General features: G+C 33.9%; 3 protein-coding genes across 6 annotated transcripts; 2 read left to right on the top strand and 1 right to left on the bottom strand.

The window, feature by feature from the left end:
* The first annotated feature begins 662 nt into the window (after nt 1-662).
* Nucleotides 663-2239, top strand: LOC121773817 (mavicyanin-like). The gene is made up of 2 exons (XM_042170730.1): nt 663-911; nt 1666-2239. Exons 1-2 carry the CDS (start codon nt 749-751, stop codon nt 2064-2066), a joined length of 564 nt encoding a protein of 187 aa, XP_042026664.1. The 5' UTR covers nt 663-748; the 3' UTR covers nt 2067-2239.
* Nucleotides 2240-2709: 470 nt separating this feature from the next.
* LOC121773815 lies at nt 2710-5620 on the bottom strand. Of its 2 annotated transcripts, none has more exons than XM_042170728.1 (5): nt 5089-5620; nt 4089-4484; nt 3797-3889; nt 3519-3658; nt 2710-3362 (listed from the first exon to the last, which is right to left on the bottom strand). In XM_042170728.1, exons 1-5 carry the CDS (start codon nt 5515-5517, stop codon nt 2921-2923), a joined length of 1500 nt encoding a protein of 499 aa, XP_042026662.1. In that variant the 5' UTR covers nt 5518-5620; the 3' UTR covers nt 2710-2920. The 2 variants fall into 2 exon arrangements, with proteins under 2 accessions (XP_042026662.1, XP_042026663.1); XM_042170729.1 differs by lacking the exon at nt 5089-5620 and adding an exon at nt 4723-5052.
* A 7643-nt stretch (nt 5621-13263) lies between these two features.
* On the top strand, nt 13264-18004 carry LOC121774807 (ELMO domain-containing protein A-like). Of its 3 annotated transcripts, none has more exons than XM_042171666.1 (10): nt 13264-13573; nt 13693-13961; nt 14931-15025; nt 15463-15531; nt 15652-15767; nt 15861-15915; nt 16499-16619; nt 17026-17073; nt 17209-17303; nt 17499-18004. In XM_042171666.1, the coding sequence occupies exons 2-10, from the start codon at nt 13871-13873 to the stop codon at nt 17598-17600; spliced, it is 792 nt and encodes a 263-aa protein (XP_042027600.1). In that variant the 5' UTR covers nt 13264-13573; nt 13693-13870; the 3' UTR covers nt 17601-18004. The 3 variants fall into 3 exon arrangements, with proteins under 3 accessions (XP_042027600.1, XP_042027599.1, XP_042027601.1); XM_042171665.1 differs by having other exon boundaries at nt 13264-13610; XM_042171667.1 differs by lacking the exons at nt 13264-13573; nt 13693-13961 and adding an exon at nt 14086-14509.
* Nucleotides 18005-18029: the final 25 nt, after the last annotated feature.

The raw sequence follows: 18029 nt of genomic DNA, 5'->3' as shown, positions 1-18029 counted from the left end.
GAATGTGTATTAAATAGTAGCACCAAAGTAAGTTCAATGATTCTCACAATTTACATATTGCAATCGAAACTAAATTTGAGAATGATACAATAAAACTTTATCCCCTAAGTTTTGATTGCTGGATGAAATCATAAAACTAATGCAATTTATAAATATATTAGGTATGGAGGGTGCCAGATGGCGTCTCCTGATTGGATTCGAGGCTTGAAGCAAAAGCCCATTTTTCAACAACCTAGAGACATTCAAATAATTCGTAACGGATTAGGTACACAAATTTGTAAAAAAACTATGAATTTTGTATGTTGAATACACCCATTGTTTATTTTGAAATGTTCTCGCGATCTCGAATTCACTAAACCTTTTTTTGTAAGAGAATTCAATCTAAAAGGCTAAAAGTGCATTATTATATTTAACAAAATTTACATAAATGTAAAATTCATATGTACAACGTCAAAATTCATGAAAGAATGAAGTAGTACAAAACGAGAAACCCTAGAGGAAAAACTAATAGCAAAATTAGTTTAAGATAGGAAGTATATGAAATATTAGAGTAATTATCATGGCTTACGACTTCATTATTCGTCCAATTAAATAATTGTATTTCACCTAATCCTGTCCGTCTATATATAGAACTGCATCTTCCATGAACTAAACACATTTGAGCTCCGAAAATATTTTTATTCATCAAACTCATATATACACAGATAAAGAAAGTAGTAAGACATATATCTATAAAAAATATAGTAAAATGAAAATGGGTAGAGCCATTGCCATCCTCTTTGTGCTTGTGATATTTCCGGCGGTGTACGGGCAGACGGCGCACACCGTCGGCGACTCCGCCGGTTGGGACAACAGCGTCAACTACGTTAACTGGTTAAGGGGCAAAACTTTTACCGTTGGTGACTCCCTTGGTATGTTCATCAATATTCTATTTTCGTCTTAATTTTCGACTAAATTATTAATATAACTCATATTTAGTAGTATACATGTTTCACTTTTATTCTTGTTTTCACTTTTTATACATATATTTTCTAGATCTTATGTACTGCATAAATTTATCGAGGTTAATCATGGGCTCATGGCTGTTAATTTTCTTGTTGCTTGCAAATTTCTTTTAACTCTTTAATCAATATCCTAGAGAGCTTTGTTTTTTCTTATTTCAAAGCAATTCAAGCTCTCGATTTGAGTATAAAGTTAATCTAATATAAAAATATACTCCATCGATTAGTAGATTTTGAAGAAGAAATCAAACAATGGCACTTTTGGATTTTTTCAAAACTTACATTGTAAAGTTACAATTTTACCCCTTATCAAAGTTAAATAAAAACTTCATCATCAACATTGTAAATCATTTTCAACTAATGAATACGTCTGAAATTTAGTTTTGGATCTGGCACTGAAAATGGTTGTATCGTGAAACATTAATTATATACTATGTCCATCATTAAATGTCTCATTTTGCTATTTCGAAAAACAAGTTTCATTTGACTTTTACCTCATTATGTAAGTGTGTCTACGAACGACAAACTCATTTCACTCACATTGTATTATAAAACTAATATATAAAAGTGATTTTCACGTTTCATTAAATTTTTTCATTCATATTTCTTAAAACCATACCGATTCCAAATGTTTTCTTGGGATTAACTTGTTTTGGAATTACAGTGTTCAACTATGATCCATCCCATGCTGTGGACGAAGTAGGAGCAAATGACTACACTAGCTGCAACACCGCAAACGCCATCAGCTCCGACAGCAACAGCCCCACCACCATCTCCCTCGACCGTGCTGGCACCCGCTACTTCCTCTGCCCGAGGTCCAACCACTGCAGCCAGGGCCAGAAACTCACCATCACCGTCGTCGCAGCCTCCACCACCCCTGGAGGCGGCTCCACCCCCTCACCGCCCTCCCCCGGCGGTGAAGGCACCCCACCAACTCCTACAACAACCACACCGTCCTCCCCACCTCCTCCATCCGGCAACGCTGCCTCTAGCGTCGGCGGCAAGATGAGCTCGGTGGTTGGCTTGTTGCTAGTTGTGGGAGCCATGTTGGGAGTAATGAGCTAAGGCAAGAGGCAGTGCTGTTTGTAATTTTCTTTTATTTTTGTGTATTGTTATATTTTTAGTATAATCGTGTGTACATGACTCATTATGTGGTGAGGTTGTGAGACCATCTCTATTGTTATTGTCACCATTTATATTATTGATTTGCTTCAATAAAGAGACCATGTTTCTTAGAATTTGTTTGTCCAATTTATAAAAGGAAAGAGATGGCTCTTCTTCAAATGGATACATCTCTATCTTCTGTATTTCAGGTTTCTTTCAGTTTCTTATTATAAGGGGTGACGGGCAATGCTAAAATTCACTCTTGAAGAGATAAGATTAGACTGAGGCAATTGACTTTTAATCGATTTGGTATTAGGAGTATGCAACCAATGAATTCTTGCTAACTAATTCATTTAATACACTTATCTAGTCAAAAAGTATTTTGGTGCATTTGAATAACCTTATTCGAATAAATTAGTAGATATGATCAAGGGCGGCAGATTATAACGTGCAAACGTCTATGATCATTGTCCAAAATAGAATTTTGTATTTAACTGGTGAAGGCCTTGATAAAATATAAAATGTTATAGTATTCTTCTGCCTTGGCTAGCCATGGTTTTAATGTTATAGTATTGTTTAATACAATTGTCAAGAGATATGCAAATTATATGAAAATTTTGTATGAGTATGAGATAATCTTAAATGTCATTAGTCCTGAACTAATTCCAAATACAATAAAACATACATAATCACAAATATGTCATTGGATATGAGTTTGTGAGCTAGAAAGAGAGCATCATTCATTGACTAATATATAAGGAAGAAAACTTACAGAATAGCAGCAGAAAAGAGTGAATAATGAGACGAGCATCACTTCACATAGGTGGAGGATTAGTCCATCTTCTCTTCATCTCGGATTTCGATCTAACCTCCTTAAGTTTCCCATCCAATCCATAGTCCCTTTCCATCACCAGATTCATTCCCTCATCGGAATACCACCCAACGCCTACACAGAGGATGCCTTCCTTCTTCACATCCACGTATGCAGTCACGCCTCCGGGTAGCCACATAACTGTCACGTCTTGCATATCCACCATCTCCTCTTCCCCAAAGTAGATCAGATTCTCTGGCAAGCTTCTCTTCTTCAGGTTTTCCGTGCATAGATACACGTAAGGTGCACTTTTCCCTTCCTCCAGGGTCATATCCTCGCCATATATAGGCGTCGCACTCACCTCAAACACCTTCCAAGACCCACTCAGATCTGATGGTTGGACTCTCTTCCTCTGAGAAAATGGCTTCAAATCCAACTCCAACTCACTGTCATAAAGAATATGGATCAAAAGACACTTTCAAACAAAATTAAGTAATATGTAATCCATGAGAACATACACATGGTTTTGAAGAATTTTCCAGTTATCACAAGAACTTGAGATGCATGAACATATTCCAAAGTTTCCAGTTCACCAAGGATACCTTGTATCAGGGATATCAGCTGGACTAACCCATTCTTCTTCATAAACAGCAATCCTCATTATTTGAATATCCGAACCCCCATTGCTGAATTCTATAGTATGCACAACACGTAATCTTTTATGGCAGCCCTTAACCAAACACTGGAAATTGGAACACAGCAGATTATTGAGGTTGTCTATATGACAGGGAAAAGAATGCACTGCGTATCATATGCAGTCAAAGCTTATAAAAAAGTAAGTCCAGAGAAATACGAAAAGATGTGATAAACAGAGGCATACTTGTTCGAACTTGAAAGTTGGGGATAAGTAATAATTGGATTCATTATATTCACCGACTGGGATATCCACCGGGCCTCTGGAATACGACCCATCCTGAAAAATCATTTCGCTAAAATCATAAGAACCATCCTGCTTAGCAATAACGTCACTTGGCCATGACAAAAAATCATAGTACTAGTTTTAATAAAGCTAAGCCAGTAGTAAGATTTATTTTTGGTGCCATTTGCCAATATTAATACTTAGGGGACTATATACCAGTGTGAAGAAAGGAAAAATAAAAAACGAGTAGTACCTCAAAAAAAATAAGACCAGGTTCCATCCCCATAACATCTTCTTCCATGACATCGCTTCTTCCAAAGTCAAATGATTCAATTTTGGGCAAATTAGGACTGTCAGATGCATCTTGTTTTTTATAACCAAGACCACCTTTATTATTCTGCTTTTCACCATAAGGGTTCAAAGTAACCCAATTTACTTTCCTATGTATTTGAGAATTCAGATCTCCAGAAGTAGATGGCAGTGCCTTGATATGAGACAAAGTATAGCAGTCAAATAGGTTCTCATTCTTGCTCCCAATCTCAATAGGCTCCATTTCAGCAGTGATGGGAGAATATACAGCTCCAACTCCCTTCCATATTCCACTCACACTACTCGCAAATGTGTGCCATGCTGGCCTAATCACTGGTTCCTGCAACACTACATATTAAAAATCAACGCACAAGAAGGGAGAGCCTTACTCACTGAAACCAAATTAAGTAAAAAGATACTATTCACAAATCCAAGGCCTGTTTAACCATGTAGTATGTATTTACTGTAAACTTTGTTTATAGCAAAAAAAGATGAATAAGAATATATTTGCAACAGATTTAGAATACAAAACTACAGAGACCGTCTAAGGAATAAAGATAAGAATCAACTCCAATAACCTGATAGCAGTAGCTGCAGTCTGCAAACATGTTAAATGCTATGTGAAACAAGCTTGGACGACACCACTACGACTGGACTGAGGAGATGCAAACAAATAGATACTCCCAAAACAAATAAGGGCTGAACCAATGCTTCAATAACCAGCGTAGTTTTAACTCATATACTATATCACATGTCATATTCAAAATTCGAACCAAGACATTGGCTCGAAAGACGCAAAATTGCCAGCTCCGTGATATTAGCATGGCAACATCATGAATCTTATCCATAGATTCAATCCATTACACCTCCTATAGTTCTTCTCACTGCTAAAATCCTTTCATTTTGATAAATTTGATCGATTCCAAAACATGAACATACATTACCTGCGTCTGTAAAATGGTTTCGACTTCCATCAACATCGAACCGGAGACAAGAACTCCATCACCTTTCTTATAAACATTCTTCACTCTCTTCCCTCCCCTTTTCCTCCGCCGCGTTCGGCCCTTGTCCTTGTCTGTCTTCGCCATCTCGTTGTCGATACTCCACACATTATCCTTCCCCTTCGCCGCCACTTTCCCTCTCCAACCATCAAAATTCCCCATCGGCCTTCCGCGGCCATCGACAAGGCGGCAGCTTTTGTTTTCAAAATTGCAGGAAATGCAGGGATAAGAAGCGTGCCTATGCGAGGGAGAAGATGAAACTGGGCGACAATCGAGATTATCCGCGAATAACTGGTGCTGTTGTTGGAAGCCTTTCAGCAAGAAACCGCTACTGCTGAATGCTTTGCAAGCGTCTGTGCATAGTGATTGCATCGCTGCTTTTGAGTGACTGTACAAATTGGGGATTTTTGATAAAAAAAAAAATAGGGCTTATCTCGTTATGGCGGTTTAACGGTTAGACTGGGAGAGAGAGGATGAAATCGTCAGTTTTGTAGTCGTGTAAGTAATTTGTATTCTCCTTCTTCAAATTTAAAATACTGGATTATTTGTTTTTTTTTATTTATAAATATTTGTTTTTTCAACATTAAATTGTACTCCACGTATAGAAAAGAGGTATTAGTTCATTTCAGAATTGATATTGTTTGGATAATGCAACTGATATGCAATAATTGATATAAATATATAAGTGAATGGATAGAGTTCTAAGTTTAAGTTCCTCTATTATGCATTAATTGATATAAATATTGCAAGTTGTTCTTCAATTTTACAATGCTTAAAGTCTTGGCCATTGTAATTACAGACTTGTTATAATAGATCTTCGTAGACCTTTCTTGTGTATCACCTCAAAATTTTCACTTATATTGTTTTGATCTTTAATTTTTATATTTTTTTTTCCAAATTTTTTAGTTATGTCAAACAATTCTCAAAATTTCTTTGTATATATTTTTGCCAAAAACAACTTGAGGAGGTATACAGGTTCGGAAGTTATGAGCTAAAATTTTTGAAATTTTATAAATGTAAGTTAGGCTATATAATTTCATTATAATCTTATGGTTCAGTTCAGGGTATACATTTCTATTTGATCTGTTTAAATTCCATATTCAAAGTTGAAATCAGATTGATTAATTAACGAACTAATTCGAAAATGAGAGTTGAAGGCAAATAATTGGTTTTTGAGAAAAAAAGATAATTGGTGTTTTTTAAAAAAATAATCAGCAAATTATTTAGTCACTAATACTCTAGTTTTTTGTTTAATTTAGTTAAATTTTTGCTAAGTAACGGTTGACTTGCGTATTTTAACGGAACCGTCCAAAAAGGACCTAACCGAGAGCGATTTTCGTATATTATGGATCCGAAAACCTGAAAATGAATGTTATGGACAAAATTCGTAATTTGATCGTATGTTTTGGACCAAAAGGAGTTGTACTCTCATAGATATTATGTATTGAAATTGAATCAGATTTCAAATCGATCTAACATCGATTGAACTTAATTGTCAAAGCCGTGGTGTCGTAAATTCATATTGTGGTTGTTGCATAGAAGCTATCAACATTATTTCGATACATAATTAGTACGTAGATTGTAAGCAATGATATTATAAGAAGAAAAATACTACTAAATTATGTGATGATGATTTTGATACATCATATGCTGCTTGTATATTTCGTTAGGTGCTCCATTTGGTTTATGATTTATATTTCTTCATACCTAATGGTCCATATGTTTTTTCTCTTTTTTAATTTTTTTGATAGACCACCATTGTATGTTTCTCTTTTGGTAGCGTTGATGAACGTGTTTGTGTTGGTATTTTGTTTTGTAGTTGTTCAAAAAAGGCTAGTAGTAGTACTCATTTATTGTGATGTGAGTTGGGTCAGGCCCACCACTACACCCAACAATGGATAATCAGATTCCTTCGGCCCACAAATGAGCCCATCTTAGTATTCTTGCTTGTTTGGTGTGTGTAATTTTATCCAAGCACAAGGGTACACTATAAATTCAAAGATGATAGGATCATATGAGCATTCACAATGGTAGTGTTGTGATTCTCTCCGCTTTTAACTACATTTTCCTCGAACATGAGCCGAAAAACAGTCAATTACTTGAATTAGGACGGAAGGTATACTATATTTTGCACAGACAACAAGATTTTTTTTGTCATTGCAAAGAAATCCAAATTTCATAAAAAAATTTCAACTAATTTTTAAAATTCCAAAATGAACTAAAATTTTATCAAACTTGATGATTTATTTTGCAATTTACCCATTTATCACTACATTATCTTTGGATTTCAACTTTCCCTTTGAATATGGCCGAAAAAGGTTAAAATGCCTCATCCCATTTTTATCTGTATTCATTGCATTAACATATACGAATTAAAATTTTATTGTATCATTATGCAGACGTGCACGGCAGAAACATATAATCACAATCCACTTCAACTTTTTCTTTTAATAATTCTTGTTCTTCTTTATGCCATCTTTTTTAAAGTGGTGTAGAAAAGGAGATACCCTTTCTTGGCCCCACACATTTTGTGGACCATTCACAATTTTCAGATAAATGAATTTTACATTGGAAATCTAGTAATTATATTATATTATACTCCGTATTCACTTTCTATATCCCTAAAACTTTTTCAGTGACATTATTATTTCAAATGGGGGTTATGCTGTATCTGATTTTGCATACAATTAATAAAAGTTGGACTTTTGGAAAACAAGTTGAAAATTGTTATGTTTCCTTAAAGTCAAGGGTCAACCATTATCAATCCATTGCAATGCTTATTTTCAATCGCATTCAATTTATTATGCCAATATGTCTCCATCCCTTTCTCTATGATTCTTTCTCATGCTACCTTTTATATTTAAATACTTCAATTGCAATAAATAAATTAATGAAAAGGAAAAATAAATGTATCAGAATTAGCGGAAGGTCACATTGTTTGCTAATGTTATACAACAATGTTTTGTGGTAGTATTTTATACAATGTTAAAAAAATTACAGTTTGAAACTCTAAAGTGATCAATTGAATGGTGGTAACTGGTAAATTAACACAATTATTACTTACATGGCCATAATTTTGAGAAGATTCCTATCTGTTTGGGCTGATTGGTTATGACTATGAGTGTGAAATCACATTTGTTGACTATTTCTTAATTATGATAAATGAGATCTTAATCTAAGCACAAGTTGGTCGTCAATTATCTAATTATAATCCGGCATCATCATATCTTTTTAATACCGTTTTAAAGCGATTTCACATAATGCTAGTTCAAACTAAATAATTATCGAAATGATCATATACGTGCATAAGGACGGTGATCCAATTTTGATAGGAGGTGAATGTTTGGATCTAACCTTGTTATGGCAAACTATTTATTTAACATGATCCTAATTAATCTTTGAACATATACAATCTCAAATCTCTATAACATTGGATCAAGTACATTAATATTATGCATGCATTGCCTCATAAAATGTTGTGCTTTGTAGTGTGATTGTATCTTTTTATTCACCCATCTTCAAGTCACTACTCCCAATAAGCAATATTTTTGACGAGGGTGAAACTGCTCAAAGCTAGAGATTGTCGAAAAAAATACTCAAAGCTAGAGATTGTCGAAAAAAATACTCAAAGCTAGAAATTGACGTAAAACAACTCAAAGCTAGAAAGTAACGTAAAACAACTCGAAGCTAATTTGCCCACAGGGACAACGCAGTTGGTTACGGAGGGCAGAGTTGCAAGAGTAAAAGACAAAAATCAACTAGCAAACATCTAAGGCACACAACAAAATCACGCTTGTCTCCATGGCAAAGGTATCGATCTCGGACAGGGGCGGACTTGTTAAGGGACATGGGGTACCATGGAACCCCCAACATTTTTATAAAATCCAGGGGTACTTTAGTAATTTCACATTAAAATTAATTAAATATTATTTAATACTATTAAATTAGGGTTATGCAAGACCATTAATCGGAAGATTCATAATCTCCTCTTTTCCAATTCCCTTGCCCACTGTTTCTTCCTATTTCTCTCTCTTTCTCTAATTCTCCTTGCTTGAAATAGGTATTCTTCAATTACAATATACTTCATTTTGATATTGTTTGCTTCTATTATAAAAAAGTTTGATGTATACAAAGTTAAAAGTGAGAGAAATTGAGACTTATAAGCAAGAAAAAGTGAGAGAAATTGCTTCTCTTAAACAATGATAGTGTTCAAAAGTTCATTTATGATTGCTTAGTTTCTTATATTGAAAAAGGACTTGTTTGTTTATTTTTACAATTTTACTACTTAAACTATTGTGCAGCGATTCCAGAAGACAAAGAACAGAAGATAAATGTTATGATATGATTGTATTTGAATTTAATACAAAAATTTCCTCCCTCCATCCTACTTTTACATATTAGTTTTATAATAAAATGTGAATGAAAAAAAAACAGTGAAATGTGAAGCCTATTACCATTTGTGAAAATATTTCAACCGAGACACCTAAAGTGGGACACCTAAAAATGGATAACCGGGACTCGTAAAATGGGACGGAGGGAATATTATTTTTGGACCCCATCATTAAAATCCTGCGCCCGCCACTGATCTCGGATAAGACCAAAACTTTTTAATTGATGAGGATTGGCGGATAACTTCACGTGTTAGACGGATTACTTTTATTTTATTTTTTGTGGGAGACTGGGAGTATTCATATCACCACCAATATCAAGGTATACATACTACCAAAGCATAATGTGCACTTTAAGATGAATACTTATGAAATGTTTATAATTGCAAAAGGTACAAACATGAACAGCACGTTAATGTTTGACCGAGTCTCATGAATTGGAAAATGGGAGACCGGCCGTTGAAGCTATTGTCGGACGGTGTTGTACCTTTCTATGTTACTATTTCATAGATACTATGCAACTTACCTATTAAACAAATGAACTAAAATATACGAACCACTAATTAATAAACTTCTTTATTTTTTTGGGATCCAACAATCCGTGAGATGCTTTTCAGTATTCTAATCAAAATATAATAAACTTTATCCAAGTCTCATACGTATAATATAATTATCGAAAAAGGTTACACTAAATACTTTAAATTACATTTTAAAAACTTTTATTAATAGTTTGCATGAATCTTTTTTTCACACTTTAGTCACGAGGCAACTGCCTTCTGTGTTTGATGCGTGTCATGCTTTATTTTGCAGTATCAATATCATAAAATAATGACAAAATGGACATTTATACAACTCAATAAAAATGGACATATTATCAATTAGGTGGCATTGATCGTCTAATTAACTGATCATTCATTTTATATGAACTGCTCTAATTTATATATACTCTTACATTGGTTTAATTAATAATTAGATTATTTCAATGAGCATTAATTAATTACGTCAATTTTTAAATATGTTTGCCAAGAATATAATAATTTTTGAAAAGTGAATCTTGCGTGCTTAACTAATTAATACATATATAAAGTAAAATTTCCATGGTAATTTTTTAAGAAATTCGATGCTAGAAAAATGCAGAATGTTCTTTAATTGAAATCATGAGATACATAAGGGAGCATGATGAAACTAATTTAAAAATGAAAATATAGCAAAAGTTTAATTGGGACACTACCGAAGCACATGAAATTAATTCATTCGTTTTGGGGTTCCTTTTTGCACTTAACCTTTTTTACATACAATTTCATCAAACACTATACGCATAATCAACCATCCAAATATTAAACGCATTGCAAAAAGGGTCACACAACATATGCAATGATGCAATTTATTGCTTGAATCACAAATAGATAATTATTAAATTTGAGGAGGCTTGGATGATACATGCAGCACAGGCAAAGTAGAAACATTTTTATGAGTGCATATATGTGTGTGTAGGGTCTAATTTTAACTTTAATTTTGGTGTAACACATGATGACATGGTCCCTTGTTTCCTCAACATACCATGTGATGGATTTACTATTTTATATACTATTTCTAGGATTATCATACAGAGTTGCGTTAGTGTGCTAACTAATTTATAGTAATAACTAATTACCTTTAATTCCGTGTATTAAAATTATCAACCCAAAGACATAATTATATCAATACAACATGTAAATTTAAATATCAACACAAAGACATAAGTTTATCAACACAAAAAAATTGATAAATTTATGTCTTTGTGTTGATATTTTTAACATACGAAATTGATACTCTATTAGTTATTAGTTATTCCTGTAACTTAGTTATTATTTGATCAACACAAAGACATAAATTTATCAATCTTCTTGTGTTGATAAACTTATGTCTTTGTGTTGATATTTAAATTTACATGTATTGGTATAATTATGTCTTTGGGTTGATAATTTTAATACACAAAATTAAAAGTTATTCGTTATTACTGTAAATTAATTAGTACACTAACGCAACCCTATATCTCTAACTAAAGCTAACCTATCCTTTACTATTTTGTTCATAACTATTTGCCCCCTACATGCACTCTAAATCAATGAATTTCGATTTTTATGAAATGATTAATTACCTACCCTTGAAAGATTATTTAAATTGATTTAAAAAAACAAAATATACTATTATATTATTTATATAGTATGTATATATAAATTGATATAGATTGAGATGTAGGAACTACATAAAATTTTGCATTTTTTTTATTGTTCGTTACAAATGAAATGTGCAATATATATGATAGATTTATCTATGCGTGATATGCATGTGAGAGATATATAATAGTAGTAGTAGTAGTACAATATAAAGTACTCAGTTACATGAAAATGAGAAAACTAAAAAGTTAGGCTTGTTTGATATTGGATACTCATATCATTGATAATAATGAGGATGTATTTTTCATTCCTTTTTCCGGCTATTCTATAGTATTTTCTTGACTTGTCCGCCTATTTTATGTATTTAAAATTCTTTATTCCTATTTAACTTCAATGTAGACTGTATTTAATCTTCCTAACTTGAAAAAGAAATGGCTATATTTTGGTGCCCACTATGTCATCAATGTCCATATGACAAAATGAGGGGGAAGGATCCTCTGCTGTGGTTTTAACCACTGCAGCCCATGCTGTGCTACAAAACGCATAAGTTTCCTAATGAAACGGCAGCAAACGCTGAAACGGCAGCAAACATTTAATTATTCAATTTATCACTACACCCCACCCCCTACCCCCCACCCCCTACCCATAACCCACGTTTTCTTTAATCTATAAAAAAAATATGAAAATGTAGCCTGATATTTGATGATAATCAATGCAATTGAGCCTTCAAATTGTTTACAACCAATCTACTAGAAACTTCAAATTATTTATATGTTTTAATAATAATGAGTTTTATGATTAAGCAATAATTTAGATTTATCCTGTATACAAACAGATATTAGTGGCTCTAAATTCCAATGAACCCAAAAATAGCCGATAAGAAGGGCCAAATACATAAATGAAATAAGTATAAATATTTAAATATATCATATGTCATACCAACCAACCATTGATATATTATATTTTAATTTAGTTGAATGTTCTAGTAAATATTAGAACGAAACAATTTAATATATATAATTAAGTGAATTAAATAATTCATATAAAATGTGAGGAACCTAATTCCCAATGAGCATCGAGATAAACAATTTAACGATTTAGTGCTTAAAAAAAGGGAAACAATTTATGAGATTTAAAAAATAATTATAGAATTTCGAGAAAAATCTGTATAATTGCCTTTTTTTACTAAAGTACAAAAAATATTTACTATACATCTTTTAATATTCAATTTCTTATATAGTAATTTTAAAATTTAAAGATGTCATATAGTGATATAGGTGGCCAACTTATATTTTTTCTACAAAAACACTCCTTATAAATGAGGTTTGATATAATTTAGTAATTAAATTTGGTCGAAAGCGTGATGGATAAGAAAGAATACATAATCATGTCGTATGAAATATTCCGAAAATAGCCATTTCTGTAATTCCATAAATTTAGAAACTTAATTATAATCATTAGATATTATGGCGACGTGTATTTTAGTATTTATTTGTTTCATAAAATTAAAATTCAGTAGGAGTAGTAGAATAATAAAGAGGGAAAAAACGGAAACCACACGCACAAACTTTTGAAATGCCAGATCATACTAATTCATAAAGCATAAAATAATTCATCTCTCTCCACTCTCTCTCTTATAGCAGACGCGCAGCGCAGGCCACCAAACTCAACAGAAACTACACCAGCAGAAGGCCAGATTCTCCAGTTAAAGAGATAAATCTAAAGGAATATACTTATACAGAATTAGAGCACTCAGTTACTTACATAGTTTTCGATATACTACATATATATAGAGAGAGGGAGGGAGACCTGCGTGCGATTATATCTGACGGCCTGAAGAAGCTGATACAATCACGAGAATATCAACATTCCTCATAATATGTAATATTCAGGCGCATAATGCCAATTAACTGCAGAGGTTTTTTTAATTCATTTTTGTCCTTCGATTCGTGTATTGTAGATCTTGATCCTAACGAAGCCATCTCCATTTTTCTTGATAGCTAACTGCTCAAGAATCGGGATCGGTTAATCCAGCTAGCTCCGCATTGAGTGTCACTGTATCGCGATTCGAATATTTGAAGTCTAATTGGAATAAGTTGAAGCTGGTTTCGAGTTCGGATTGGAGGATATTTTATCGAGGATTTGATAATCGAGTGAAGACGGAGGAGCGGCGGAGCAATGGATGAAAGAGGAGGAGAAGGAGGATCGTTTGTGGCGGTGCGGCGAATTTCCCAAGGACTCGATCGAGGAAGTGCCTGTCATTCTACTGGTATATTCCTTTTTCCTTGTCGCTATATCTGTTTTAAATTGCAATTATATTTTGATTGATTTATCCTCGCCGGTTTAAGTACAATTGTATGCAAAGCGTGCGGTTACTGTTTTAGGAAAATCTGTTGAAGTTAATTGGCAAAAAATCTACGTTAGTTAATATCTCTCTCATTATTTGTGGCTAGTTTTTTTTTAAGGATACACTTCAAATTTTATTGTTCATGAAACTTTCATGTTTCTACCTAGAATATGGATATGCCTGCATTATCGAGCAATCCAGGAACTTAGTGTTTTCTCATGTTTTTTGTTTTGTTTTAGAAAGCTTTTTTCATTCGTGTGTTAAGAAACTGCATACAATAAATTTGCTGTTACAGTATCTTATTATAACTTGATTCCGTCCGAATTTGCATGTTTTACTACTGTAAATTATAGTGTACGCAAGTTCACTGATACTCAAATTAAGCAGATTTGTATATTGAACTAAAGGTATTTGTTAACCTGGCATTTAGTCAAACAGAGCTTCAATGCGAAACTGCAAACAGAACCAGGGTAACTAACTGCAACGTTAGTTATACATTTGGTGGTTGTGCTTGCTTCATTAAGATTGTTTGCTCTTCCACTTTACAGTCATTCATTATTCCTTATATTTGATTTATTTATGGAGCTGCTGTGTTATAAATAAGGTTGGTTTGAGTATTGATTACCAGGAAGTACTATCTATTTATGTAGTGAGCAGTATTATGTATGCGATATTAGAGGGAGGATGTGGTATAGGCTCGGGTTTATTTAAACTGAATTAGTTTTTAACTTATCTAACATTCTAATAAAAAATTGGATTATCGGAGACATACTTGAATAGTTGGTTGAAAGCTATCCCTGCAGCATGCTCACGGGTGTCATTTCTTAGCATAGAAGACCTGTGCATATTTTTTCCTGTTATTTTCGTTTGTTATAGCTGCGGTTGTTGCAGGATCTGCTGCCTGGTTAGGGAGAGGCCTTTCATGTGTCTGTGCTCAAAGAAGAGATTTTGAAGATCAACTATCGTTTGAGTTGACGCCTGCACAGGTAATATTTTGCTTGGTTCGAGTATTCAGTTCAATATCCTTTTCCGTCTGGGTTTGTGTTGCTTTTGCTCCCTATCAAAGCGGTATCTGTAAATCATTCACAATCTGATTCTTCAGCATATATTCTAAGTTGTTTATGATCTACATTTCACTGATTACCTCATGTTGAATCCATCTTGAGTGATGACATATTCTAATCAATATAGCGAACCATGAATGAGCAAAGAATGTGGCTAGCAATACTTGTTACAATCTGACTCTGGCATGTCTATTTTTCTTGGGTGGTCCTTCATATACTGCAATTGCTGGGACACTTAAAACATACGGATCTTATATCAAGGTCGCATGTTCATAGTGGCATTTTATAATGGTTTTCACGTCCATAATTAGGACCTGCTTCACTAGATCCTGATGATGTACTGTAATTTTATGTATCAGGAAGAATGTCTACACAGGCTACAGAACCGCATTGATATTGGTTATGATAGTTCTATTCCCGAGCATCAGGTGCAGTTAATCATTATTCTGTGAAATTGTTTATTCCAGTAACATAATGTGGCCCTTATATAAAGTAGAATGGCTTTTAAAGTTTCTTGTGCATGTATATGTCCCTATTTTCTACCATAGGAAGCTCTAAAGGCATTGTGGCATGCGGCCTTTCCCGGGGAGCAACTATACGGTTTAATATCAGAACAGTGGAAAGAAATGGGTTGGCAGGGGAAAGATCCATCAACAGATTTTAGGTATTCTATCATTCTCCTGGACTTTTGTGATTGCTTGAACCAAATTGGACGTATAATTACCTGTATCACTTCACTTATACCATATTATTTCAGGGGTGGTGGTTTCATATCATTGGAAAATTTGTTATACTTTGGAAGGAACTTTCCGGTATGTTTATTTACTATCTCCATTGTCTATCTTGTCCTCCCTTCCCGTGAATGGGTGCAATGCATATTTATCGTGTGTACTTTAATGCATGAGGCTGTGAATTTGCTAGTAGATTGAGATGAATATTTATTCACTATTGCTTGTTGGAAAAATTTCACTATTTTCTTTCTCTTCAACGTAAATTGTGCAAAGGGTCCAAATTTTGGGAAGAGATATTATAAGCTTTTCTGCTTCCTCAGAATTGTAATGTCATGATTGCATTTAGTTGGATAGAGGACAACATCATTGCCTCGGCATGGAGCTCTTGATAGAGCATTTAAAGCTTTTCTTAATAAGCCAGTAGGTCCTTAATATTAGGACACAAGGTTGTTTTGCTTAGGCCTATGCTCAGATAGCTATTCATGGAAGGAAGGGTTTGCACATAATTATACGAGAAATTCCTTTTCTATGGCCTTACAGGGCATACATCATATCTAGTGTCCAAGGGATTTCTCATTTTGCAACTCTATAGTTTATTTGTAGTTTATTTACAATTTATGATATAATTTTGTTTTGGTAAAAGCTCACCAAATATTTTTCACAGAAATCTTTTCAGGATCTTCTTCAGAAGAAAGAGGGTGACCGGGCAATGTGGGAATACCCCTTTGCCGTAGCAGGTGTCAACATCACATTCATGCTTATTCAGATGCTTGACTTTGAAGCAGGTAATTTGTTCATTTGTTGAATGTTTTGATGCCAAATGGCTAATATTGAATCATAGAGAGCTTGTTTGACCATCTCCTCAAAATACTTCCTCAAGTGACATAAATCCTCTGAATTCTTCCTTCCAATAATTCCTATCATCTGAAATTAAGCTGCAGACTCGCGTCTCTGCTTTTGCCTGAAAATTTTCTTGTACAGTCTGAACCTACGTTAATCTCCAGAACTGAATGACATAATTTTTAACCTCGATTTGGGCATTCGGTTCCACTCCTTGTCAGCTTAGAGTAATCGTTTCGACATTCAAGTGCTTACTACTTACTAGTAGTGCCTGCTATATAGCAAATGTTAAACATGTGAGAAGAATTATACTGTTTGCTGGTCCTGTAATCTTGTTTGTGATATTTGCAGTAAAGCCCAGAACACTTGTGGGAGCAACCTTCTTGAAGTTGCTTACAGGTAATGATTTACATCAACCTTGTGCAAACACCGGCTATATTAGTTGTCAGGGGAAATGCCTTAACTTATGTACATCAACTATTTTATGCTCCAAATGAAGTTCCATTTATTTATATTTTTATCTCATTCTGTCAGAGAACGAATCAGCTTTCGACCTTCTGTATTGTATAACGTTCAAGCTAATGGATCATATATGGCTTGACATGCATGCTTCTTACATGGATTTCAATGTAAGTTTATTCACTAATTTTTCATATACAACTTTCCATAGGGTGCTGATTGTCATGTACTAAATTAAATTTACTGGCTAGTTCTTTTCCTTCTTATTCTTAGCGCAGATACTGTAAATCTTCTCAACTTGAAAAAAAAGGCTTGTGATTTTTGTTTATACATATATAACAAGCATTTATTTCCATGATACTCAGACTGTGATGAAAGCTACTCGCCATCAGCTGGAGAGGGAGCTTCTCCAGGAAGACATTGTACGCCTTGAGGACCTGCCCTCTTATAGCCTTCTTAGTCGGTAATGAAGTATCCAACTTCCACGTTTTTTGAAGGTACGAGTTGATATGTCCAACACCAGAAAATGCTATGTTGCTGGATAAAATCCCAGTTTTGGTGCTTCCGACTAAATAGATAGTTTTGCTGATGGAATTGGAGTGGTGGCGCACCGGTACCAGAATTTATATGTTTGTTGTGTTTGCTTTCTTACCTTTTCACTGGCTTTTCGTTTCGAGGGAATGGGGTACATGATCCTAGCAAGTGATGCTAAAGCATGCTTATTAATGCTCTTCATTGTTGTGAGCTTTTCATAGCAAATTTACAAGCATACATTCTCTGTTAATCACTTAATCTATATGTCAATCCATCTTTATGGCGCGCACACACAAATAAGTTTAGTGAAGACAAATGCAATATACTTTAAAGTCCACTGATTTTGTACTACAGTGTCATGT

Source organism: Salvia splendens, chromosome 17, assembly GCF_004379255.2.
Source record: "Salvia splendens isolate huo1 chromosome 17, SspV2, whole genome shotgun sequence".
In the NCBI taxonomy this organism is placed as follows: domain Eukaryota; kingdom Viridiplantae; phylum Streptophyta; class Magnoliopsida; order Lamiales; family Lamiaceae; genus Salvia; species Salvia splendens.
This window is presented reverse-complemented; position numbering and strand designations above follow the sequence as displayed.